The sequence below is a fragment of the Dermacentor andersoni genome, chromosome 7 (assembly GCF_023375885.2).
Source record: "Dermacentor andersoni chromosome 7, qqDerAnde1_hic_scaffold, whole genome shotgun sequence".
Taxonomy (NCBI): domain Eukaryota; kingdom Metazoa; phylum Arthropoda; class Arachnida; order Ixodida; family Ixodidae; genus Dermacentor; species Dermacentor andersoni.
The window spans coordinates 123,240,303-123,265,110 of NC_092820.1; the positions used below are offsets into that span (position 1 = coordinate 123,240,303).

The following is a 24,808-nucleotide window of genomic DNA, read 5'->3' on the forward strand; positions in this document are numbered from 1 at the left end:
CCATATACTCCTCCGACGCAACAAAACAGGAAAAAGAGCCAAAGAAAGCCGTTCGCTGTGTTAAAATAATGATTCCATTGAATACGTAGGTCTGTTGCAGTGGAGGGGGGGGGGGGATGAATGCGTTAGCTATCGTTAAGCTAACTACCTGCGTATCTACGCATCTATCCATGTCTGTAGTCAACCGTTTTCCCACCTGCCTGGGTCCCTGGGTAGTCAGTGACAGAATGGGCAGCGCATCGGGTTGCTGTGCGGAAGTAACTGGGTTCGAAGCCAATCATCGGACCAACTTGGCTCGCTGAGTATGTGCTAATGTGTACATACGGGCCGCTCGCCAACGAACCTGTTTCCCACCGACATGGACCGCCGTAGACGCGCGACTGGATAGATACCGGTGTTAGAAAAAACTCTTTGAGGCCGACTTGGAGTACTGGGTATGTACCACTCGGTCTTTTGCTGATTTCAAATGAACCTCTTCGGTGCCAACTTCGACCACTGGCTATGTGCCTGTAGGTGTGTGCCGTTCTTCAGTGAACGCCTTTGACGCTAACTATAGGGTAACTAGGTAAGTGTCACTGGGGAATGTGCCACTCTACAACGACGAATAAAATCCCTTAAATTTCTCCGAAGCCGAGCGCAATCTAAACCACGTCACAAGCGTTCCTCAAGAACAGCAACCCGACGCATTGGCAGGCTGCGCCATATATGCGCTGCGCGTGCGCCGCTTTTCAATCAATGTTTTTCACGCCGACGCTTTAGCGAGCCTGCGCCATGAATTCACTGGGTATGTACCCCTCTTTAGCCAACCCGTCGCCAACTTGGGTCACTGTGTACGTGCCACTGAGTGTGCGGCAAGCCAGGGAACAATTCTCAGCGTTCGCAGGCACCGCCGCGACGCACTTCTGGTCTCGGAGGCCACGCGCGGACTTCTCGGCGGTGCCACTAGATGGCGCTGCGCGTCAAAAAAGAAACGCGAGAAAGGAGTCCGGTTGCCGCATGACGCGTTTCTTAGCATACGCACGCATCGCCGCGCCATGCACTTCGAAAGCCACGCGCAGGGTTTGCGGTGGAAGCGCTATACGGCACTGAACGTTCTTTGAGAAGCGCGAAAGAGCAATCCCGCTGCAGTACATTGCCTCATACATAACTCGTTTCGACAGTGGCAATACGTTGTGACACTGTATTGATTCGATGCTAAACGCATTACCATGGACAGTCATCGTGAGATCGTGAAACTCCATGAAATCAAATTACACTAAACGCACGAAGGCTACCAGTTTCCGCGCGCATGCATTGCAGATTGTTGCATTCTTAACGCAATATTAATTGCAAATTATAAATTTAAAAAGCAGCAAAGCCGTTTGAAGGCAGGAAGAAGAAGTTTGGACAAGGTCGTGTACTGTACCCATCATTGCCATGTTGGCTGCATCGCCATAGTTGCAAATCCGGTGGACACTAGCGCCGGCATTCCTTGAGTTATTTGTATTGTGATAACAATTATGCGGACACTCGAAGCGCGTTCACACTATTGGCGCCGGCTCCGTCGTGTTGTCACGGCATAGACGGCGCATGCATCGTCAGAGCGTGGAAGTTTAGAAGGCCTCCAGAGACGCGCAATGCGTTTTACTGCAAGAACAACGGAGCAAAGTGGATGCACCGTCGCGCTCTGCTCCCTAGGCACTGCCGGCGCCATGGGCGACGTCCCCGCGTCGCTGCTGACTTGAGCGTTGCACATGCAGGCATTATCGTTCCTGCTGAGGAATTGTGCGCATACCACAGCGTGCTTTATGCACTGGTCTGAGCGAAACGGATAGGATAAGCGTCAAGTCTTTCTAATCCTTTCATTAGGCGCTGGCAAAGGCTGACGGCTTTCCGCCGGTCTTATCTGGTGCACCGTCGAGGCGCGACGCCTGCAACGCGCCGCTGCCAACGTTCCTCGCAGCACCTGTGACATGCCTGGTTTACGCCTTGGCGCGGTTTCTTTGGCGCAGAAGCAATCATTTCGCATACTGCGTCGGTCCACGATGCCTCCGCGCATTGTAAGAACACAGTGCGAGTAACTCGAGAGCAACACTAAAATTTATCTGATTCCAATGCTGTGCCTTCAGGCCAAAGCCAGTTTTTTTTACCTTTTTTTGAAGACCGGGCTTCCTTAGATGAGTTCACATGTGTTTGCCGCGTCTGGGATCGCGGTATCTTGTAACCAATCCCAGAAAAAGAGTTGACGGTCACTTAAGTATCCTTACATGATTTGAAGAGCTGAGGACTTGTCCAAGCTATCAACTTAAATAAAACTCCACCTTAATCTACCTTGCTTTCAATTCTAACAACCTTAATCTACTTCAATCCACCTTCATTAAGTCGCCTTCATTCGCCTTGCTTCACCGTGGGATTTCGCAGTGCGAGCGGCAGTTGGTCCAGCAGCGGGAACGCGACGTCATCGCTTTGTCGCAGAGCAGGTAAAATTAACGGCACGGCGTAATTAGCGCTTATATAGTTGAAACAAAAGCACATTGACAGCTTGTTCATTTGTGCTAGTTGGTACATCTTGTAAACAACAGCTTTAAACATGCGCGGCACAGGGCACAGCGAAGGAACCACAGAACCAGATTGCATTATATCCCTGTAAAGGGTGCACCGCCACAGATATATACACGTTGAGGCAAAGCCAGTGTACGGCACACTTTTCGGTAAAGGGGCGAGTTTGCTTGGACTAAGCAGGGCTCACACGAGGCAATAGTGTCAGGATGGCGGCTTCGGCGGTGCCCACAGGAAGTGAGAATTAATCGCAGAGTAGACAAAATTAATGTTACGGGCGTAATTAACCCATTTAGTCGAAAACAAAACTAATTTATCTGTGGGACCGGCCCATCTGGCCTCTTGAACAATCGAATTTAGCGTCAACCAAGTGTCGGCGCTAAAGGTCGATGTAATTGCACGCGAAGTGCGCGTAATTGCCGGTAATTTCACAATATGGTTAAGATATGCAATCAGTGAATAATGAACAAGACAAAGTGGCACAAAGAGACAAAATAAAGAGATGTATCGACATTTCGTCATCGAATCATCGGAACCCCCATGTACGCCAATATTTTGTCTTCTTTAGCATCGACGCTTGGTTTACCTTTTCTTTTTAGACAGCTATATGCTTGGAATTTGCAATCGGATGCCCGTTATTGCAGACAAAATAACCAAGGTCAAATCAGTCGACAGACTAACCGTTGCCCTGCACGGAAATTTTGACACCTGAGAAAGCGCTGCCTCTCTAATATTGACTCGGCTGCATCTGCAAGATGCCAGTGAAAACACTTCGTACACCCAAAATAATGTCTCAAGGCTCGTGCAATGTTCGAGGGACAGACAGAACATCGCCGGGCGTCGAAATTTCGCATATCTTACCAATGACATACAGAGGGTATCGCGCCTGGATCTTTTTCGGTCTACTCGGGAACATATGTAGTTGTCCTCCCGGAGACATTGCTAGCTTCCTCGGGACGAAATTGCTTTTTCGCATGTTCAAGTTACGATTTGAAGCTGCCGTGTCAGCAGCTCCCGTGTGCATTGTCTTTTGCGCATGTACGTTGCGCATTTTCTGAAGCAAATTAACAGGAAAACTTCGCTACCTTAAATATGCCGCTTGGTGTCTGGCGGAAGACCTAGACAATCGAGTTGGGAGTTCACTGCACCCGCCGCGCTTGCGCGTGTTTGCATATGTGTTCACACGATGTATCTGCTCTGGCACGCAGTATCTACAGCGAACGTAAATTTACTATGGCAACTGCTGTGCAGAAGTCCCTGACATGTCTGTGCAATGTACCCAGCATGTCCTCCGCGATGTCTCCCGCGTACATAGACGAAAATGACGCGATACCCGCAAGACCTGGAAAGTGCGGCCGAACGATCATGCGCCCTCCCGTTGGATAAGTTCAGCGTGTATCCCCGAGATATCCAAATCCTTGCAGTGGAGGTACAAATCATATCCGCGGCATGTCAGTGCGGTCACTGGGAAGAACCGTCAGTAATTGTACAGACGCCACCAGCACCTCTCGGTTCATAAGCTGTCGCTGGAGTTCCATGGGTCCAACCTAACGTCCATTTGCTCAGGTGAGTTGGAGTACGCAGAAAGATTTAATGTTATTCCCGGCGAGGACCATGTGGGACAAGGCGCCTCACAAAAAAATCTTGCGTCGCTCTAGTCGTTCTTCGATCGCTGAATAAAAGACGTGAACGCCTAGTCGCGGACCACAACGTTTCCTACTGATATCCCCTGAAAGAACTCTGGCGATAGGATCGTATGGCTATGCAATGGTAACTAAGGAGAGTACATGCATTTGCTCAATCTTCGTGCTGCCGGCTTGACACGCGTCCAATCAATCAATGGGTGCTGTCCCAATCCACACGACAGCGACGACTCCCACCGAGTAACTGGAACCAATATCGAAGGCTACGCCTTTTCTGTTTGCACGCGCCGGAAGCAATCGCAGAGCCAGAAACACGTCATGGATGTCTTGTTTTGGACATCACCTATAGTTGTTTTTTCTTAAAAGAACGAAGGCAACAAGTTTCAGTGCACATGCATACCCATTGTAAACTGTTCCTTTCGTAACGAAAATGTGTGTGTGTGTGTGTGTGTGTGTGTGTGTGTGTGTGTGTGTGTGTGTGTGTGTGTGTGTGTGTGTGTGTGTGTGTGCGTGCGTGCGTGCGTGCGTGCGTGCGTGCGTGCGTGCGTGCGTGCGTGCGTGCGTGCGTGCGTGCGTGCGTGCGTGCGTGCGTGCGTGCGTGCGTGCGTGCGTGCGTGCGTGCGTGCGTGCGTGCGTGCGTGCGTGCGTGCGTGCGTGCGTGCGTGCGTGCGTGCGTGCGTGCGTGCGTGCGTGCGTGCGTGCGTGCGTGCGTGCGTGCGTGCGTGCGTGCGTGCGTGCGTGCGTGCGCGCGCGCGCGCGCGCGCGCGGTGTGTGTGTTGCAGGAAACGTGCTTTATGCTGCAAGGGCTTAAAACGAAGGTTGTGTGCGTCAAACTCGTGAACAATCGTAGTAATTATAAGCACACTGACTGAAGTGAAAAGCATAAATTAGGAAAGGAAATGAAACGTTGTGTGCGTCACGAAATAATAAGAAATGGCGATAATACACTAACTTTACTAGAAGCGATTCTTGAGAAGATGTGCGGTGTCCGCTTCCTGGATGCGTGAGTTCGGAGCCTCTGGAATCGGTGAAGTCTGCAGATTCAGTGTTTCTTTTCTTTATTTTTTCTTCTCTAATTACAGACCGGGCATGTAACACTTGCGCTCTCGTAAGCCCAAACGAGCAGAAACGATACCAATGGCGACACGCTTTAATCGAGACAAGCCCGCTCACGCCTTGCATCTGGCGTATGCCTAGAACCATCTTTTCTCTTTGGGTTCAACGTAGTTCTTGTAGCAGACGTACGCGAAGTGGAAGGCATGTATTCCGCCCGTGCACAGTCCGACGATCTGCAGAGAGCGTGGAGATTCGAGGGAGAAAATAAATTAGTGCGATGACGATATACGGATCATTCAACTGTGGGTTATGGTTGAGAGCAGCCGGGACAAAGGGAAAGGCGCTTGGACTAATATCTCCGCAAAAGTTTTGTATATCTGGCGTTGCGTGTGTTGCAAACATACGCGGAAGCCCGGCGATGAGATCGCGAACGTTCTCGCAGTATAAGAGAACAATAAGCAAGCACAGCAGACTCATGTAGCCTTGACGAAACGCTGTCCGATTTCTCTGTGAGCGCTTCTATTAGTAAATATCTCCCCAAAGCCGTAAATAACCCACGGGCCTTAAACTTTGCCCACCACACATCACCCATAACGAACCCCCGGTTCCGAGGTAACTTGAAGGGGTAGTGACATAACATGTTTGACTATTCATTTTTTCTTTCGTCGTTAAATGAGCGTCCCATACCTTCGAACCATAGAAAAATAATAAGCACAAGCCCCAGAGCACCGCAAATAATTTAATATAACAGCTATTCTACAGCCAGTTTTGGTTTTCTTTCCTTCAACGATACTGTGCTGTGACGTCACGACACAGTATGTGGCCACGTGGTGGCAAAACACCGCGACGTTTTCACACTTGCTTAGGCTCCCTCGGTCGTCTCGTATTCTGTAACTCGTTGTGATGGCCGACGTACGCACACACAATAGATTCATCTGTTTATCTATATAAATTTATCAATACAAGGTGTCCAAACTCACATGCGCAAAGATAAAAATATGCAAATGTTACGTAACTGGACAGAACCATGGTAATGTTGTTTGCCGTCCCCTGGAGATACTCCGAGCATTTCATGAACACAACCTAATTACATAATTAGTCTAAATTTATTAATAAACTTCTCAAATATTATAATTACATGAAAAGTGTCAACGAGAAAATTGTAGAACGGCACGAAAAACTACCGATGCAGCTTTTCTGTCGCTCAATACGTCCTGCATAAAACTATTTTTCCACGAGCGTGAAAAAAAGCACACGAATACACGCAAAGTGCCTCGAGCGGCCAGTCGCGCGGCAATTTCAGCGCACCATCTAGCTCTTTCATTGCACCAGCGACAAATCTATAGTCTGCATTGTCAAACTTTTGGCTCTGGGACAGACAGTCCTCAAGCGCCCAGCCCTGGTCTAAAGTAGGTGACATGCTCTCCCTTCGGAGGGATAAAAAATAAAAAACATTGCACTCACGACTTGTAGCGACACGTCGTGGGTCTGCCGTGCGACCATGAGGCCGCTGATGATGTAGCAGGCGGTGCCCACTCCCTGGAACAGGACGTACTGCGCAGAGGCAACAACGACCCCGAGGGCGTGGTGTGTGGTTACTAGTCAGATTAAATAAACACGGATGAAGGCAATAAACTAGGAGGGATAGTTATATCACACTGCCAGCCTTCGCAAGCCAACTCTCCGCGAAGCCATCCGCTTTCTTACTATGCTTGGCAGCGCAACACCATAGTCGCTAAGCCTCTGCAGCGGTTATGCATGCATGTATGTATGTATGTATGTATGTATGTATGTATGTATGTATGTATGTATGTATGTATGTATGTATGTATGTATGTATGTATGTATGTATGTATGTAGGTATGTATGTATGTAGGTATGTAGGTATGTATGTATGTATGTATGTATGTATGTATGTATGTATGTATGTATGTATGTACGTATGTATGTATGTATGTAAGTATGTCATGACTCATGCGGCTTCCGAATAACGAAGCTGGTTCGCAGAAACGAGTATTGTAGAAAATTACTGCTGTCGCTCACGTTGTTTGCGCCAAGTTTGTCTCAATTTGACCCAATTTACCCCCATCGAGCCTTGCGCAAATTGTACCGTTTTTATACTCAGTGCAAATTCCATTTCGCTTTTGTGCGCCGAGTACTCTTGCCCACAACCGTATTGGTGAATGCACTACCATGTTTGACGGTACGCTCTACATGCTATGTTCTGTAAGTGATGGGGAAAACATCGTTTTTACTTTCTCGTTGTACCTCCAGCCGATAACCCACTTGATGGTGCTTTGAGTCGGTAATTCTATCCTCTCTAGAAAAAAAAATTAAGAAAAGGCACGACATGAATGCCTGTGCACTTGAGCGATGAATAATTGATGTGTAATGTATGAAAATGTGCTCTGCATCAACGTACCCCCTCGACCTCCTTTCAATGGAATCTGCAGAGGCTTGTAATCAAATAACTGACACGTTTATTGACAGTCCACCATATTTCGTGACTAAAGGGGTTATTTGGGGCACCCTGGCATTTACAAGCGTCTTTTTTTTTTTTCTTCTATGGTTTGGAGGGCTTATACCATTCATCTCGTGCAAAAGAAAAAAAAAGTCATTCACATCCCACGCACTGTGGGAAGCGGTCTAAGCGAAGCCTTGATGAACCGGTAAGACGACGGCGCATCACAATACGAAGTGCACAGCGGATTTTCCCGACGAACGCGTCTCGTAAAAGTCATCAGCTACGGTGGCATATACCTTGCAGAAGGAAGTGAAGCTTTTTCTTTTTTTTTTTTAGTTGTTCGGGGGGCGACATTCTCAAGCGGCCACTTTCGATGACACTGTATACACCATGACGCTGTCAGCGGCATACGCCGACTTGTCCGGTGCACAGTAAACCAATTTACACCCTTAAAGGTGTTTTCGGTTTATAAATCACACATACACCCTTGAGGTGAAAAGGTGTGAGTTATAGACCGATTTGAATAAAGCGGCTTACAGTGGCACCGGCTTAATTATTTATTCATACCTCAAGATCCCCATTTGGGGTTTTAAACGAGGGGTGGGCATATCTAGGTCGTGTTTTCAATGAATGCCTTGAATGACGAATGACTGGAGTGGTGCACCGCTTCCGCAGCTAGATGGTTCCAGTCTTTAGCAGTTTGAACGAAGACAGAGTTCAGATCAGCCGTGGTACAAGCTGGAGAGGGAGGCTGCAGCTCGCAGATTCAGGCGAGACCCCGCAAAAGTTGATCGTATCTCCCACATAGACACCTACCGCGAGAAGAGGCAGCTGACGAAGACGCGCAAAATTGACTTTCAGTTGTCTTTCGCACAAATGGGTGAGCCGGAAATGTATCCCACGTCCTTATTCCTTCAGACGCGAACGCGTGATGTGCGCAGTGTAGCTCACTTACGTAGAAGAGCGCCGGCAGGTAGACGGCCGAGGTGTAGCTCAGCATGCTGGCGACCATCATGTAGAAGCCGTTGAAGCTGAAGGTGTAGCCGGAGCCGCAGAGGAAGCGCTCGGCCTTCGAGTCCCCCGCCCTCCTCGGGTCCGAAGAGGACAGCAACACGGCCAGCGTGAGACCGCCCAGCTGCGCGGGTGGTAACGATAAGTATACCGTCGTTTGTATCACTGTAAAATAATTTACACCCTAAAAAAAAGTAGATAAGTGTGTAAACCAATCTATAACTCGCACCCTAACCCCCATAAAGGGTAATAGTGTGAGCTACACATCTATTCGCACAGTCATTTTAAGGGCGTAAATTATTTTACAGTGTAGGCATGTAACAATATTGGAAACTATCGAATAACTAATCAAGTATTGGGGTGAGCGAGCAGAATAAGAGAATCCGAGGGACTCGATTTTTTTTTCTATTTTTTAGTGACGACAGCAGTAAGTGCAGAAACAATAACATAAATGGAAACGTAAGTGGACTAAAAGGATAACTTGCCGCAGGTGGGAAACCTGATCTTCCACGTTACGCGTGGGGCATTTCACCAGCTGAGCGACCATCACTTTCATTCTTCCCGTCCACTTTCTTGAGTATTGGCGTTTGCGAGCACAACGACATTAGCCCCGGGAGTGTTACAGCCAGCGCTGTCGCGGGAAAACGCGGCAGATGTAATGTCCTATTTCATTCCCTCCGCGAACTGAACGGTCAAATTGACCGCTGCGTATACTTTGCATTCAGTAGACACTTCAGCCTTGCTATTGCCTCTATTTGTAATTGCATCGTTATAGGCACCTTTTCGCATTTTGCATTTAGTTCACACTTTTCAAGCGTTCGTCGGACACGGTGCGAAAACGCAATGTGGGTGACGCAGACCCCGATAGGCAAACTGGGCCATTTAGCCGCCATCTCCCGAGACTGCTAAGAGAAGAAAGGAAACCGAGGGGCCCGATTTTGGTTTGTCTTATCATAAGTGTGTGTGTGTGTGTGTGTGTGTGTGTGTGTGTGTGTGTGTGTGTGTGTGTGTGCGCGCGCGCGCGCGCGCGTGTAACGCTCATCAACTTCTTCACCTGAATTTCTGAAAGAGGCTGACATTACTCAAACTGGAAATAATTATGCATAATTGATTAATAAACGTTTTAAATAATAATTATAGTGTCTATACTGCAATGCACGACTTGAAGCAGGTTATTTCACTACGCGCGTTTACTTGTGGGAACAAATTTTGAAACGAGCGCCAGTTGTGAGATATGCTCACTCACACTTAGGGTATAGAAGTGCACTGTTGTCCCACTACGTTTTAAGAAAACGCCTTTTTCGTTCATTGAAGTGCTAAGCTTACTGAAACACCAACGCATTTTGTCTCAAACTTTGGGAACATATATCTCAAAACTGATGTCATTGTCATAACCCGTTTACAAGGAGATATGACTTTAGAAATCGCTGCCTAGAACTCGTAAATTGCAAAAGTGTGCAAAAAATATAATTGATTTAACAGTTAATTAGCGATAAATGCTGATTAATCAAATCACCACTTTGATTTCTAGTGCAAGTGCGTTCTGCCTTTGAGAATAATGTACCTCAAGAAGCTAAGTTGTGTTGAATGCCGCGGGACATCCTTTTTAATTATGTTAACAATTATGGGGGTATGGGAGTAAGAAGTATGGGAGAGGCCTTTGCCCTGCAGTGGGCGTAACCATGATGATGATGATGATGATGATGATGATGATGATGATGTAGAAATGTGCCAGCTAACATTAAACAGGCTGTTAACCGAAAGAATTGCTCGAAGAAACACGGTACAAAATTTGAATTTAAGACCTATGTTGTTCGATTGTCGGAACTCCGTCGACCAAACACCGCAGCTCCTATAATTGTATCTTGCACCATGTTTTTCTTTAACATTTTCTTTTTCGTTGAGCAGCTTGGCTAACGTCAGCTGGGACACACGGCATATACAGGCATATTTTTGCTCACGAATATCCAGATGGCGTTCTTACAATCGCGTAAATTGCTTTTGCCCCCTGCTGCACCCTTCTCCAATGCTACCACGGTAATGATGACGTTAGAACAAAACAATTAAAATGTAGTTAACGAATCTTTGTTATTTAGCGAACGGACTGCGACAGCTGTTCGAACATCTATAATGTCTGCCATGCTGAAAGAATGTCTAGCGAAGGAACTGTCATCACATGGTTGAAATTTTACTTTTTTTAACATCTGTTTACGTTAGAACTTTGCGACCCGGTGTATATATAAGCGAGCTCACAACTTACGATCTCCATGAAGTTGAAGAGACCATTGACCGTTCCGATGTAGTCGTTGAAGTTGAACTCGAAGACGGGCCTATCTCTCTTGAAGATCGAAATTGAACCCGGCAGCGGCTCGTATGCTGCACGAAAAAGAAAAGAAAAACTAAAATATCAAGCAGTGATGTTCTAGTACATGGAACGAAGCAAGAAGCCCCGGGTTCGATCCCATTCCGCGGATTCCAACGGGGATTGACTACAAGGACGCGTGTGTGCGCAGTTCTGTATATTTAGGGGACTGTAGAACAACATCAACTGCTGGTCTTCGCTAAATTCGGATCTCCATCAAGCCCACTAAGGCATCCTCTCACAGATACTGACGGCAGGTTAAACTCGCGTCGGTCGGTCGGTCATGCAATCAATCTACAATAGCCCGTCGAAAAAGAAAGTCAAATAAATGCGCGGTTATCCAGTGTATACGCAAAGAAACAGAAAAAAAGAAATGTTTGGAATACCTATAGGGGGCGCCACCTACTCCATGATTTTCATCTGAGTTACTATCTTTTTTTTTTTGTTACCCGGTGCATGTCCAAGGATCACCCAAACCCCAAGCGTGGACCGGTCCATCTGTATACGCACGCCCTGCCGAACATGGGGGAGGGGGGGGGGGTTCGTTTTTAAAATGTGGGTCAAGTTACGTGGGGCACCCTGTATCGCTTTGCGATGCCACAAGAAGGTGGCGCAAGCACAATCATATTTTCTTTTCTGCGCGCATTTCCTTTTTTCAATCTTGCGTCGCCCCATATTTCAATATTAAGAGCGTTACAACATTTTCGCGAATAGAATTTACTTTTCGTAAAACTTGGAGCAGCATTCGCAAAATCGTAGAAGGAGCCCGAATTCGTAAACATTGCATAAAATTTGGAGATGGTTGTCAGGTATGTAGTATATAAGGTGGGTCCCGGCTGACGTTAACGAAGCTCTTCAACAACAGCAACACCAACATAAATGATAAAAGCACAATGCAAGATATCATTTTAACATCTACGGTGTTCAGTCGTCAGACCTCTCACAACAAAACACCGCCGCTGTTGTAATTGTAGCTTGCACCGTGTTTTCTAAATCTTTTTTTTTTGTTCTTTCATTGAACAGCTTGAGTATAAAGTTAGCCGAGACACACGGCATACGTCGTTGTGCTTTGCGCTGTCCAAAAAGGCCTCGTATTCATACCCAACATAGAATACGAGTGATTAGAGGGAAACACGCAACGTTCCGCGCTGTGTTCGCCTGTCTCTCACGACGATTTCCGCGACAATAGCGGACAGAGGAAGGGATATATGTACATCGGGTCCAAATACCTGCTTCGGTAGAGTTCATTCTTTTTCTGCTTGAGTGGCTACGGTGGCGGTGGCCGAGGACGCCTCTTCTGCTTCTTCTCGCCTCCACCGCGTGCAGCGTCGGCACGTGCTGCTGCAGCAGATATGCAAATTGCAAGGAGGTTTTACAAGAAAATTCTGGAATGGCAACTCCCACAGTTTCCTACCGGCAGAGGTGGGTGGGTGGGTGGGTGGATGGATGGATGGGTGGATGGGTGGATGGATGGATGGGTGGATGGGTGGATGGATGGATGGATGAAAAACTTTATTTGGTCCTGCAAGTAGTGATAATTAACCACTAAGAGAGCCGCTCCCACGTCGGGACCGGAAGGCCAAGCCTCACGGCCACGTCGTGAGCCTGCTGGACAGCCCAGAATTGTTCATCCAGGTCCGGGATGCGAAGTGCAGCCTCCCATCTGGACGCATCCTTGATCGCCGAGTCTTCAATTCTTTCGCAAGACCAGAGCATGTGTTCGCGCCTGGGTAAAGTACCACAATCTTGGCAATAAGGCGTGGCTAAAGCACCACAATCTTGGCAATAAGGCGTGGCTAAAGCACCACAATCTTGGCAAAGGTGAAGCCAGCGCTTACTTCATCGTTAAAAGCGGGGAGAACTAGGCGGAGAACAGCGGCAGGGCAGCGGCTCTTGCTCTGTGATAATAAATTCTGGAGTGACCGAAAAAATAAGAGCTTGTTGTTTCCGGCTAGAATATTGCCATTGGCTCAGTCGTCATATCGCGACCTCCCGTAAGTTGTCCAGACGTTCAGTTTTGATCCTAAAGCGAGTGGCACAGACAGACACATCACGAATCATCTGCGTGGCAAAATTGGCCGTTTCGAAACAGCTGAAAACGAAAAAGAAAGCGCTTCCTCTACTCCGCCACATCCTAACGTTAATCGATTCCCTTAGTAAGATGGCGGCGGCCGGCTTCAATTTCAGGGCCCCATCTCCACTCCAGAATGATTTTTTTAAACCTCCTTGGCAAAGTAAACGAACTCGATGATGATGATGATGATGACGACGACGACGACGACGAAGATGGTGATTATGCTTACGATGATTCTCCTGTGCTGCGACATATATACCCACAAAGGGTGCGTTGGCCAATATTTGGGTGGCCGGCAGGGCGCTTAAGTCACCTATATAATGTTCAAAGGGGGAGTGTGAAATACGCAAGAGACGCAAACAGAAGAAACGAGAATACTGGATGATGGGCAACTGTGAACTCCGCAAGGGACTACACAACAGCTACGCATCCGAGCTTTTTATCCGTTTAGCGCCTTAACTATACATACATATACATATATATATATATATATATATATATATATATATATATATATATATATATATATATATGCTACCTATAATATGAAGTTGTATATGGCTAGGATCCCGAGATTCTTTCGCGTCCGCCGAAAGAAAACTATCATCAATGGCTCATAAGCAAGCAAGAGATATAGAATTTATTTGAAAGAATAGGGATGCACAACGGTGAAAGAAAGCTCAACATTCTGATGATAAACATTCAGAAATCATATCTATGAAGCCACTACCGGGTTCCATATCTTGTCCGTACACTAACTAGTTCAAGTGAACCTAGAGAAGCAAGCAAAAAATGGCCAGGCTTAGCTTGGTTAAGCCAAGAATGCGTTGCATATTGCGCGGTCCGTGACGTGGATGGATGGATGGATGTAATGAGTGTCCCCTTTGGAACGGGGCGGTGGGTTGCGCCACCAAGCTCTTGCTACTATGCTGCCTAATATCCTACCTAGGTTAACCAATGAAAAAAGAAAAAAAAAGACACTATGAACTACCGCGTCCAAACTTTCTGATCCCCTATTGCTAATTGTGCTTTTGTACGTCTCCGTCTTTTGTCGTTTCCCTACTTTTCTTCCACCAATCCTCCAATCGCCTCTTACTAATGTCTATTGCGGACCTGTTTGCTTTACCACTGCTCCCGCTGAACCCAAGGGCTTCAAGGAGGCCAGTGGTGCCTAAATCGACCGCTGGGTAGACGTCTTCACATTGTAATAAAATATGCTCCGTCGTTTCCCTAGCTTTACCGCGGCAAGCTCATGCTTCTTCTTCCTTCTTATATCTCGCTTTATAGGTGCGTGTTCTAAGGCATCCCGATCTCGCTTCGAAAAGTAATGAGCTTCCCTTTGAGTTATCATAAATGGTTTCTTTCCTGATTTCGTTTTTTCCTCTTAAGTAGTTACTCATGGCAGGTTTCTTTTCCATTGCCGCCACCCATGAGATTAATTCAGCCTCTCTGACTTTCCGCTTGACCTTCCTTGTTGCTGTGTTGCCCACCCCACAGGCCGCGTACTTGCTGGTAAGCTTCCTAGTTCTTTTCCTCCACTGTGAATCAATGTTTTGCCTGTACAGATACCTGAACACTCTCCCGGCCCATTTACTTTCTTCCATATTCCTCAGCCGTTCTTCATACTCAATTTTACTGCGAGCTTCCCTCACTTCAAAACTAGTCCAGCCCATATCCCCCTGCACAGCTTCATTTGTAGTCTTCCCGTGAGCGCCGAATGCGAGGCGACCCACTAACCTTTGGTTCCCGTCGAGTCCTGATTGTACCCCTAATTTAAAGCAAACAACCGCATTTCCAAAAGTAAGTCCTGGAACCATTACCCCTTTCCACATACCTCGGAGGACCTCGTACCTATTGTATCCCCATAGCGCTCTGTGCTTCACTATGGCTGCATGTCTCTTCCCCTTGACTGTTATGGTTTTTTCCTGTGTTTCCATATATCCATTGCCTTCGTTTGTCCATATACCAAGGTATTTATATTCTGTTACCCGAGGTATTTCTTGGCCCTGTATCTCCACTGTCTGTTCACTGTTTTCATTGAATACCATAACACCTGATTTTCTAACACTAAATTTCAAACCTAAATTGTTGCCTTCCTGTCCACAGATATTAGCCAGACGTTGCAAATCGCTTTGCTTGTTAGCGAGCAACACAATGTCGTCCGGATAAAATAAACCTGGGAGTTGCTGCTCTATTACTGTACCTGCCTGTTTGTATGAGAGATTAAACCCGATATTACTTCCTTCCAGCGCCCTCTCCATCCTCACCATGTACATCATAAACAGCAGCGGGGATAAAGGGCACCCTTGCCTCAGTCCCTTGTTGATATGAACTTTCTCCGCGCTCCTCATCCCTTCCCATTCAATGCAAACGGTATTTTCTAGGTAAATCTCTCTCAAAAGCTGTATACAATCGTTACCTAAGCCTTCCCCTTCCAGAATATCCCACAAAATGTTGCGGTCTACGTTGTCGTAGGCTCCTGTAATGTCTAAAAAGGCCACATACAACGGTCTGCTTTCTGCTTTTGATATTTTAATACACTGAGTAAGAACAAACATGTTCAGGTAGAAAATTAAAGATATTCGCAAATTATTTCTTTGACTTATTAGCCGGCGGACACAGCCGCGAGGAATAGTAAACTCACGTCTGCTTAGCAGGAATCTCATGACTAGAAGTGATTTCTGAACATTCCTGCCCCAAACCTGTCACAAACTGCATTGGGTTTCCCCTTGAGATAGTTCTGAACGGCTACTGGCTTTTCATCCGCGAACTCAGTGAAGGACACACTACATAACCGTTTCTTGTGATCGCAAGCGATGCACCATCCTTGAGTGCATTCTGATCGCATGATCCCCTATTCCCCACCACAGATATAATGCCACCACTGGGAATAAAGTGATCTGATCAACGAACCGACTACCGACTACAGATAGTAATTCTGACGTCCCTACCTCCCGAGTACATTCAAGTGCGTACTACCAACGAAGTCACCCAGAAAAGAGGCGCGCCTTGCGCTAATTTGCAGACATGCGTGTTTTAAAAGCACGCGCAGGGACCAGAAATACGCCAATGGACAAGCGCGAGTCTCGTGTTTGTCCACCCGCGGTCCATACGTAACGTACCACAGCGGAGCCAAATTGGCCTGAAGGCCCCCAAGTCTCACATCAGAATGGTGTACCTCTTCTTATAACTCCGGATGCGTGCGACAGAAACAAAATTCAGTATCGTTTCGCCGCAACCGTCAATCACAAGAGCTACACTGAATGACGTATCGACATGGACTCCGAGATTGGCTGGCGCGCACCACCCAATCTCGGAGGCCGCCGTCTTCACATGAATGGTTTGGACTTGTAAACGATGGTTTGGATAGAGTCGCAAGACGTTCCTAGCAGTCTATGCATGTGCTCCGATTGCCTGCTTTCATCTCAGATTGATCCAAAGGATGCACCAACTAGCCCAGGCAGAAGTTGGACCCACAGCTGAGAGCTTATGTGTCGCAAAATTTACCCGAAGATGGCGAACACCATCCCACCTTCCCCGTGAAACTTAAGCTGAAGCGAACGTCGGCACATGCGTAGAGTTGTATTGAGTGATGTCAAGTGTGACGACCTCGCTCGCTACCTGTGGCCGTAAACGAGTTCTCAGAGCGGCAACAGCCGTAAGGACTTAAGCGCGCAATGTGTTTATTTTATCCAACGGACGGTCAGCTTGCAGCGTTCACCATACGCCACAGTTATCCGCTGAATCGACAATCGAAACAACACGTTCCTGCACTCTTTTGCATGACAAAAGATTTGGTCGGCAAAAAAAAACTTGTGCGTCAAGCCGGCGAATCACCTCTGGAAGTGTTGCAGTATACATGAACAGCCACGACGGGTAGAAAGCGTTCGGCTTGACGAAACCGAAACTGTTTTGCAAAAGAACGGTACATTGATAAACAAGAACATATATTCTCCATTATCTCTTAACTGCACTTCCATTTTTGCAATTTGTATTAAGAAATTTGTAAAGAGAATTGGAGAAACTAAATTCTGTATTTTGTTAAACTAGACGGGATACTACAACTTGATAGATATTTTAGAATGACTTGCGAACTACTGATCCTCTTCATTCTGATGCGATGCACCCACGTCACTCACATCCGTATACCTTGTCGGTCTATTAAAGTGTCTTTTTTTTCCTAACAACAAAGCTATCTTGTTCAGTCATGACCCAGATTTCGTAAAACACTAGTCTAGGCGGCCGAATCAGTCATCGAGACTTCATTGGTGTTTACGGCCCAGCTACTCGAACGATAGAGCCTGTCGAGCGTTCGCTAGCGAACGCGTTCGATACAGCGTTCGTCAGCCTATTTCTGCAGCCTGTGTCAAGACGGCAAAACAAGGTACGGAAATGTTACTTCTTTTTCTATTACGACGCACTTGTTAGACCGCATGCTAACGGGTGTTTAGCGCGGCTCAGAGAAAAGGGCAATCGAAGAACTCCATTCGGCAGCATTTCCCCTAACGAATTCGCATGCAGTCGGCTGTGCTTCGTTACTTGCTAAACACTTTGAATTTGCGATAACATAAGCATCTTAGGTAGTATTTGACATGTGATACGCATGTTTCGACTTGTAAAATGCAATCAAACGTTTGTTATTTATGGTGTACCAGTGTGGTACGCTTTTGTGATGTACCGAGTCAACGTCAGCTCCGTATTTTTTCCTTCTCTCTTTTTTAGATGGATCACAAATAATTCAACTTGTGTCCGAGTCGGTGCAGGACCGACTGCTTGCCGTATATGCGTGCATAATGTGCAAAGAGCGCGTATCACACAATCCTCGTGGGCTCAACTGGTGGATATATTTATAGTGCATCATAAACGTGGTCCTCGTTGACCATATCTCAGTCCGTCGGGTCAAGCAGTCGAGAGGAAACAAAGAATGCCTGCCTTTCCACTTGCGGGACAGTGCACTATGGCAGTTGCCTTGCCGACTTTGTTACGCAGCTCGGCCCACGTGCGACGAATCCGCAACCTTTCTCTATGGTGCAACCTTTACGAGACCTTCCTTCTCGCGTTTTCCCGGCCATTGCGCGCCTGCGTGAATTGCGCGAGAGACATCTCGGGACTTTTTCTCCAGGAAATGTGCCGTTCCCTACATGTATACTACGCAGTACAGTGGATGAGGACGCGCTTTGCTCCATTTGTCCCTAGCCGAGCTGCACTATACACGCGGGAGGGAATAAATGCTCCGGAAAAAGCTAGCTCTCTGTTCGGCCAGAGTCCTTTGATGCTTTTACACTTTGAAACTTCGAAAGATACATTGCAGTGCTCTGATTCGGCTTTCGTGGCGTCGCGCACAAGCATTCGACCTCGTGACTGAGAGGTCCTGTGGTGGACTTCCATGCTTGAACTTTCATTTTACTTTATTTTCTTTCTTTTTATGTTTCTGTGTTATTGTATCATGTACCCCTTTCACTTCTACAGTGCCTTTTCTTTCACTTCTTTTTTTTTCCTGTATGGTTCGCCACCACGCCTGATACGGAGGGTTCCTGCCAAGGGGAACGAAGCCATCCGGCACTCAACGCGGGGATTGAGTCTTAGATGCCGCTTTAGCTGCCGCGGACAAATAAATAACGACACGTTGTTACTGCTAATTCGTTTAGTGTTAACTGAATGACGTTATACTGACGTCCTTTTTTCGTGGCTGGGTGGCGCATACCCAGAGTGTGCCCGCGGGGCACGGGCTCCTCCCTTCGGCGACGACCGTGCCACAGGCTGAGTGCCGAAAACGTACACTGTTAAGCGGCAAACCTTATGTTACGTGCACTCCAGTGACACGAGCCATCCATGCGCTAATGACAAAAACTCTTACACTTCGCCATCACACACTCTGTATCGGCCACTACGATCTCGTTTGCACGTAGTTATATACTATAGGCGGCCGTCGTCGCAAAGCCCTTCGTCCTCCTCGGTATTTACTCAGAGGCACATTTTGTGGCGCAAGAGAGGCGAGATTCCCTAGCCAATAGTATCCACAGCGGTGAAGATTCCCTAGCAGTATACGTTTCCACATTTCTCTCTCGGGACTTTTTTGGGTCGGGCAAACGGGGGAAAGAAGCTCTCGTGCGACTTTTCGTTTGTTTAGGGAACAAATTGTTTTCTACGAGAAAGCGTTGAATGGCCCGTTGAGCGAAAAAAGCCGCCGGCGTCTGTAGCAGCGAAAATTCCCATTGGCCGCGACGCCACGTCACGAGCGCGTGACGCTGGCTCGTGCCTCGGCGGAGCAGAGAGGGCGAAAGGGCACACCTAAAACCGCTTTAGGAACTCCTGCTGCCATAGAGTTTCGTACAATAATTACTAGAGGGAACTCCGGCGCTGCAGTCGTTGTACCACCATGGGAATGATGGGAAGTACGTGGATTTGTCTGACCTTCGTGCTTGTTGATTCAGACGTTCTTGTGGCTTTTTATATTAAGCTATATAAATATTACTGTCGTACCATTTCCGCGCAATCTATACTCTTCGATGTGCAGAAGGCGCCGCGAACACGCACGATTGCTGTTAACTGCAGTGATTGAGCTTGTCCAGGTGGCTAAATCGAAACGCGCCAAGCGTCTCAAGGCACTGGCATGCCTGCGATAACTTCATAAGGGCGTTTCATTCGCTTGTCGGTGCATGAGTTCGTGGCTTAATGGTTTCAATATGAGGCTTCTGGGCTAGAGTTCCTGTGTTCGAATCCTGCCATCGGATGATTTTATTAATGTTTATTTATTACGTAGTACATTGTTGAAAATAACCAGTTTACAAAGTCACAAAGCCGTTTCAAGCCAAAAGGACGAAGTTTAGGCAAATCCCATGTACTTCCCATAATTCCCATGCTGGTACAACCGCTCTCACTGCAGTTCCCGTAGACACTAGCGCCAGAGTTCCTTCTAGCCACGGAATGGCGTGAGAGGAGAGGGCATTGCCACGACGCCACGTCTACCTCGCTCTCGCAAGCCTCGTTCCTTGTCCGCGCAAGCTCTCGCCTGCGTTCAAACTGCGCCTCGGTAAGTCCCAATGAGAACGCGCCAAGCGTTTCAATGCGCTCGCTTGCCCGCGAGGAGTTCGCAACTCGAATGACCGACTCAGCGGCGTCCAATTGGACAATAACGATTTCGCATTCTTAACTCGTAAGAAGTGCTTAGTCACGGCCGCTGGATTAAAAAGAAAGGTGCGGCCGGCCGCGTCGAGATGGCTGCAATGGGAGCGAACGTGACAGCCGTATAGTTGCATTCAAGGCCTATTGACTGGGACGCAGAAGCTTGATGTGGGCGAGTTGGTTTACATGAAAGAAGTGGGCGCTACAAAGACGCGGACTAAGAGAAGAACATGGACGCGCCTGTCCGTCGTGCATGTTCTTCTCTTAGTCCACGTCTTTGTAGCACTCATTTCTTTTTTTCTTGGCTGCGACGAACGGCGCTAGCTATCGGGTACGGGACCCGCCACATTGCGCCATAATCGCTACAAAATGCGAAGTTTGCTACATGATGCCTCAAAAGCCCGACTTCGGCAAAAAATTGGGCCATGTCTGCGCCAGAAGTGGTTTCAGAGCGTTGTGCATAAATAGGTCTTGTGGTAGCGATTGTAAAAGCGAACAAAGCGGGCTGTCGCTTTGTTTGCTCGATAAAAAAAAATCCGGCTTGATGCAACAAGTTTTTCGGTATCAGCTGCTCAGTACCTGCTTTCTAGACTTCTGCAAGATAGCAGATTGTGCTCAATCACCTTAGGTTTTCTTTTTCTTCTTTTGCAAGATGAAAGTTTGTTAACGTCACTGGGTAACTTTGCAACACAGATACCGCTAGTAGAGAGTTTTACAACAGGGGACGCAAGCGGGAGGCTTGCGTACGCAAGCCGTTTGTGTCCCCTAACCTAAACCTCTCTAGTATTTGCACTATGCGCTAAGTCTCCTCCCTGATCGACGAGTTCAGCCTCCTGTATGATGACGGGAAGTGGAGGACACTACCCCCCGTGGACAGGCTGAGTAACTTCTCGCAGAAATTTTTTTTTTTTTTTTTAGCTAAGGTTGCCTGATGGGACGGGGAATCACGCCTTGCGATGAACGTTTGTGAAAGCTCTTCCGAGCCTGTCGCGCGGACATGCGAATGTACAGAGGGGCTTTAACGAAACTAGACGCATATGATACGCGAGAGCGAGCCAGCTTTTCAATAGCCACGTGCGTACATGGACTCCTCTCTATAATTTCGCATTCAGAAAGATTTGGGTGGGATCCAAGAACGAGCTCCCTGACCAAGGAGCTGATCAAGCGAAAGGTTCGTGCGAACAACAGCTACAGTGACTGGAAGATCAGACTCCGGTGCAGTCATTTGCAAAGAAAGCAGCGCATAATTTCTTTCCGGTTAATTTTATGACAACAGTGGAGACTGCAAAAGGAAAATAATTGAGCCAAGATGTTGAGCAATGCTGAACTGCTCTTGGCGAGGTAAATGAAGGCCAAAATGCTTTTCTGCCACCGAGAGTGGTCAAGCTCTCTTGCAGGAGATACAGCAGATGCTGTCAGAGGCCCTTGCAAACCAAGAAGCACCTAGAAAAAAAAAAACATGGTGCCCTTCCACTCGGTGAAGAAGGATGACCAGCGAAGCTGTGTATGTGGGCCGCTTAATGGCGAACTGCACTTCCGCCGTGAGTCGGCCCGGCATTGCACTATCTCCGGGATCGGCCTACGTATGAGGATTGCTTAAAGGGACACTAAAGGTAAATGTTAAGTCAAGCTAAAGTAATAGATAATTGCTCGAGAATCTAAGGCGTTAATGTTATCGCGAACAGAGCCTTAATAATCGATAAGTTGAGGTAAATGCAGGACATGATTAGAGACTCCCCCGGAACATTGAAGTATTTGCCCGATGACGAAAGCACTCCTCAGTTAAATTCTCTCACTGATACTCAACCACTCGTTGCAAAAAAAAAAAAAAATCCTTGTATTATATTTTAAGACGAACTAAAATGCTGCTGCTTCAGTTCTATTTCATTTTTAGAAAAAAGAACTCGTTGAAATTTCCCTTGGCAACGACGTGGGCAGTCGAAAGGTTTCGTTTGCGCTCGACTCTGCACCGCCCACGCTTTCGCGTTTCGGTAGTTTCGTTATCGCGTGGTGCTGCGCTGGTTTTGCTGGCTCGCGAAACTCGCACAAACTGCAAGTAGCAGAGAATCCAACTTCGATGTGATGTCGCGGGATGCCCGAACGGTCTACGCCACTTCACTGAAAAGCAGCTGCAGCGGTATCTTCGGGATCGGCCCACGTATATGGGGAGTGCTTAACGCCTGCTTCACCGCCGCCGCGGGTCGGCCTGGCATTGCACTATCTTCGGGATCGGCCCACGCACGGGGAGTGCTTAACGCCTGCTTCACCTCCGCCGCGAGTCGGCCCACTGTTATTATTCCAGACACTTCAGTAACTCAACTTGTTAGCTAAACTTATGATCTGATATCACACCTGTGATGAAACCGATGAATATTGTACTGTACCGTGTTTCAAATTATTTTTCCTGATTTATTTTAAATGTTGTCCCCGGTAGTACTGCGCAAGTAATATATATATATATATATATATATATATATATATATATATATATATATATATATATTGTAGTGGGTAACATGCACGTGGCGCTGTGCGGACTGCCACCGCTGCGGCGCGAGACCCGAGCTCGGGCTGCTGATGCGAACGGCTAGGACTCGCGATCAAGAGCTACTTGCGATCCCTCGTACGAGCTGCAATAAACCCCCTTTCATTTGGTGGAGCTGCGGGGTAGACCTCGGAAACTGGAACTCCGAAGCCGGACGCTACCGACTGCTGCGACCATGCCTGACGAAACCACCCAGGAACATGCACCACAGCCTCCGGCGGTCATCGTTTCCGGTGTGTTGCGCCAGCGTGATCCTGCCATCTTTAGCGGCACCGATGATCATGACGTGGTGGATTGGTTGTCATCTTACGAACGGGTGAGCCAACATAACAAGTGGGACGACGTCACCAAGTTGCACAACGTGTTGTTTTACTTAACCGGCGTCGCGAACCTCTGGTTCCGAAACCACGAACACGATTTCGCAACATGGAGCACATTCAAAACAAGTTTCGCTGAAGTGTTCGGGCGCCCCGCTGTGCGCAAGCTTCGCGCAGAACAACGCTTACGGGGGCGTGCGCAACATCACGGTGAAACTTTCACAAGTTACATCGAAGATGTCATTGACCTGTGTAAGCGCGTGAATCCGTCAATGTCAGAACAGGACAAGATAAAACACATTATGAAAGGCATTGATGAGGACGCCTTTCAGATGTTGTTAGCGAAGGATCCGCGTACCGTGGCCGAAGTTATCAATTTGTGCCAAAGTTTTGACGAGCTACGGAAACAACGCATCTTAGCTCGGCGCCCACCGCCTACGGAAGATTCGCTAGCAGCATTAATTATTGGCGACAACCACACAACTTTGCTGACGCAAATAAAAGAATTTGTGCGCGAGGAGGTCGCACGACAGCTCTCGATTTTGCCCACCACGGAGAAGCCTTCTCAATGTTTGGCTCCAGCGCTCCGACAGATAATTCAAGAGCAAGTGACCGAAGCTCTTCCACCTCCGTGTCAGCCGGCTCCCGTGGCCGCGCCTCTGACGTATGCTGAAGCCGTTGCGCGGGCGCCTCGTCTACAGGGGTTCTCTCCTCCGCCTTCAGCGCCTCGCCCGCCGGTGTTCTCTCCTCCGCCTTCGCCTCGCCAGCCGGCGGATCCCTTTTTCAGTGCACAGCAGCAGGGTCCAAATCCTTGGCGCACTGCTGACAACCGCCCAATATGCTATGCCTGCGGTACCCCGGGTCATGTAGTGCGCTTCTGCCGCCGGCGCTTGCCGGCCTTCGTGGGCACCCCGCGACGACCCAGCTCCGACTTCCGACCTTTCCGTATGCCTTCACGACCACCACCAGAAGTCTACGCTGCTGATGACATACCGGCACCGCAGTCACAGCTCTACGGCACTCGTCGCTCGCCTTCCCCTCGTCGGCGCTCACTCTCACCCATGCGTCGTAGACCCAGTGCCAGTACTGCTGAGGCGGAAAACTGATTTCCGCAGTTCCTGAGGCACGAACTGCGTCATCGTCGGAACATCAAAGTCCTCGTTTTTCCCCCGCTAACGTTATTGAAGTGTGCGTTGATGGCATCAAATCCCTTGCGCTCGTCGATACAGGTGCTGCTGTATCCGTGATTAGCGAGAAGCTTTGTCGTGCATTGCGGAAAGTGACCATGAAGCCTTCGATTCCATTGCTTAGAACAGCCAGTGCGCAACAAGTACAGCCAGTCGCTATGTGCACTGCCAGAGTGCTGATTCGAGACATTTTGTATTCCATTGATTTCTTTGTGTTAACTTGTTGCTCCCACGATGTCATTCTCGGTTGGGATTTTCTGTCGCGCCATCATGCCGTCATCGACTGTGCACGTGCTGAGGTTCAGTTCTCCGTTCTGTGCGATTTGCCACCTCACGACTTTCAAGTTCATGATGTTACCAGGATCTGTGTAGCTTCAGATACTGACCTTCCTCCTCACAGTGCTGTATTTGTCCCTCTTTCATGTGCATCGCTTGCCGAAGCGACGGTCATGTTTACACCCGCTGCCGTCTTCATTCGCCGCCAGC

At 47.9% G+C, this 24,808-nt stretch overlaps 2 protein-coding genes across 4 annotated transcripts in view; one reads left to right on the forward strand and one right to left on the reverse strand.

The window, feature by feature from the left end:
* Window positions 1-5,155: 5,155 nt before the first annotated feature.
* On the reverse strand, window positions 5,156-12,493 carry LOC129385384 (uncharacterized). The gene is made up of 5 exons (XM_055072022.2): window positions 12,304-12,493; window positions 10,973-11,088; window positions 8,657-8,836; window positions 6,702-6,791; window positions 5,156-5,470 (listed from the first exon to the last, which is right to left on the reverse strand). The coding sequence occupies exons 1-5, from the start codon at window positions 12,320-12,322 to the stop codon at window positions 5,375-5,377; spliced, it is 501 nt and encodes a 166-aa protein (XP_054927997.1). The 5' UTR covers window positions 12,323-12,493; the 3' UTR covers window positions 5,156-5,374.
* Window positions 12,494-17,328: 4,835 nt separating this feature from the next.
* The window catches only part of spn-E (spindle E), a 93,786-nt gene continuing 86,306 nt past the window's right edge, over window positions 17,329-24,808 (forward strand). For 2 of the 3 annotated variants that reach the window (XM_055072467.2, XM_055072468.2), the window contains exon 1: window positions 19,986-20,181. The gene's annotated coding sequence lies outside the window, so the exon portion shown is untranslated. Of the gene's footprint in view, window positions 17,533-19,985; window positions 20,182-24,808 lie in introns of those variants that run through there. The other variant, XM_050181072.3, reaches the window with a different exon arrangement.

Bases quoted from the DNA above. Each gene is read 5' to 3' on its own strand.
- LOC129385384 (XM_055072022.2), bottom strand. The intron at 6,792-8,656 runs GTAAGTGAGCTA...GCCTCTGCGCAG, and splicing joins ACCTGCCGGCGCTCTTCTAC to TACGTCCTGTTCCAGGGAGT. The intron at 5,471-6,701 runs GTGAGTGCAATG...CGCTCTCTGCAG, and splicing joins ACGACGTGTCGCTACAAGTC to ATCGTCGGACTGTGCACGGG.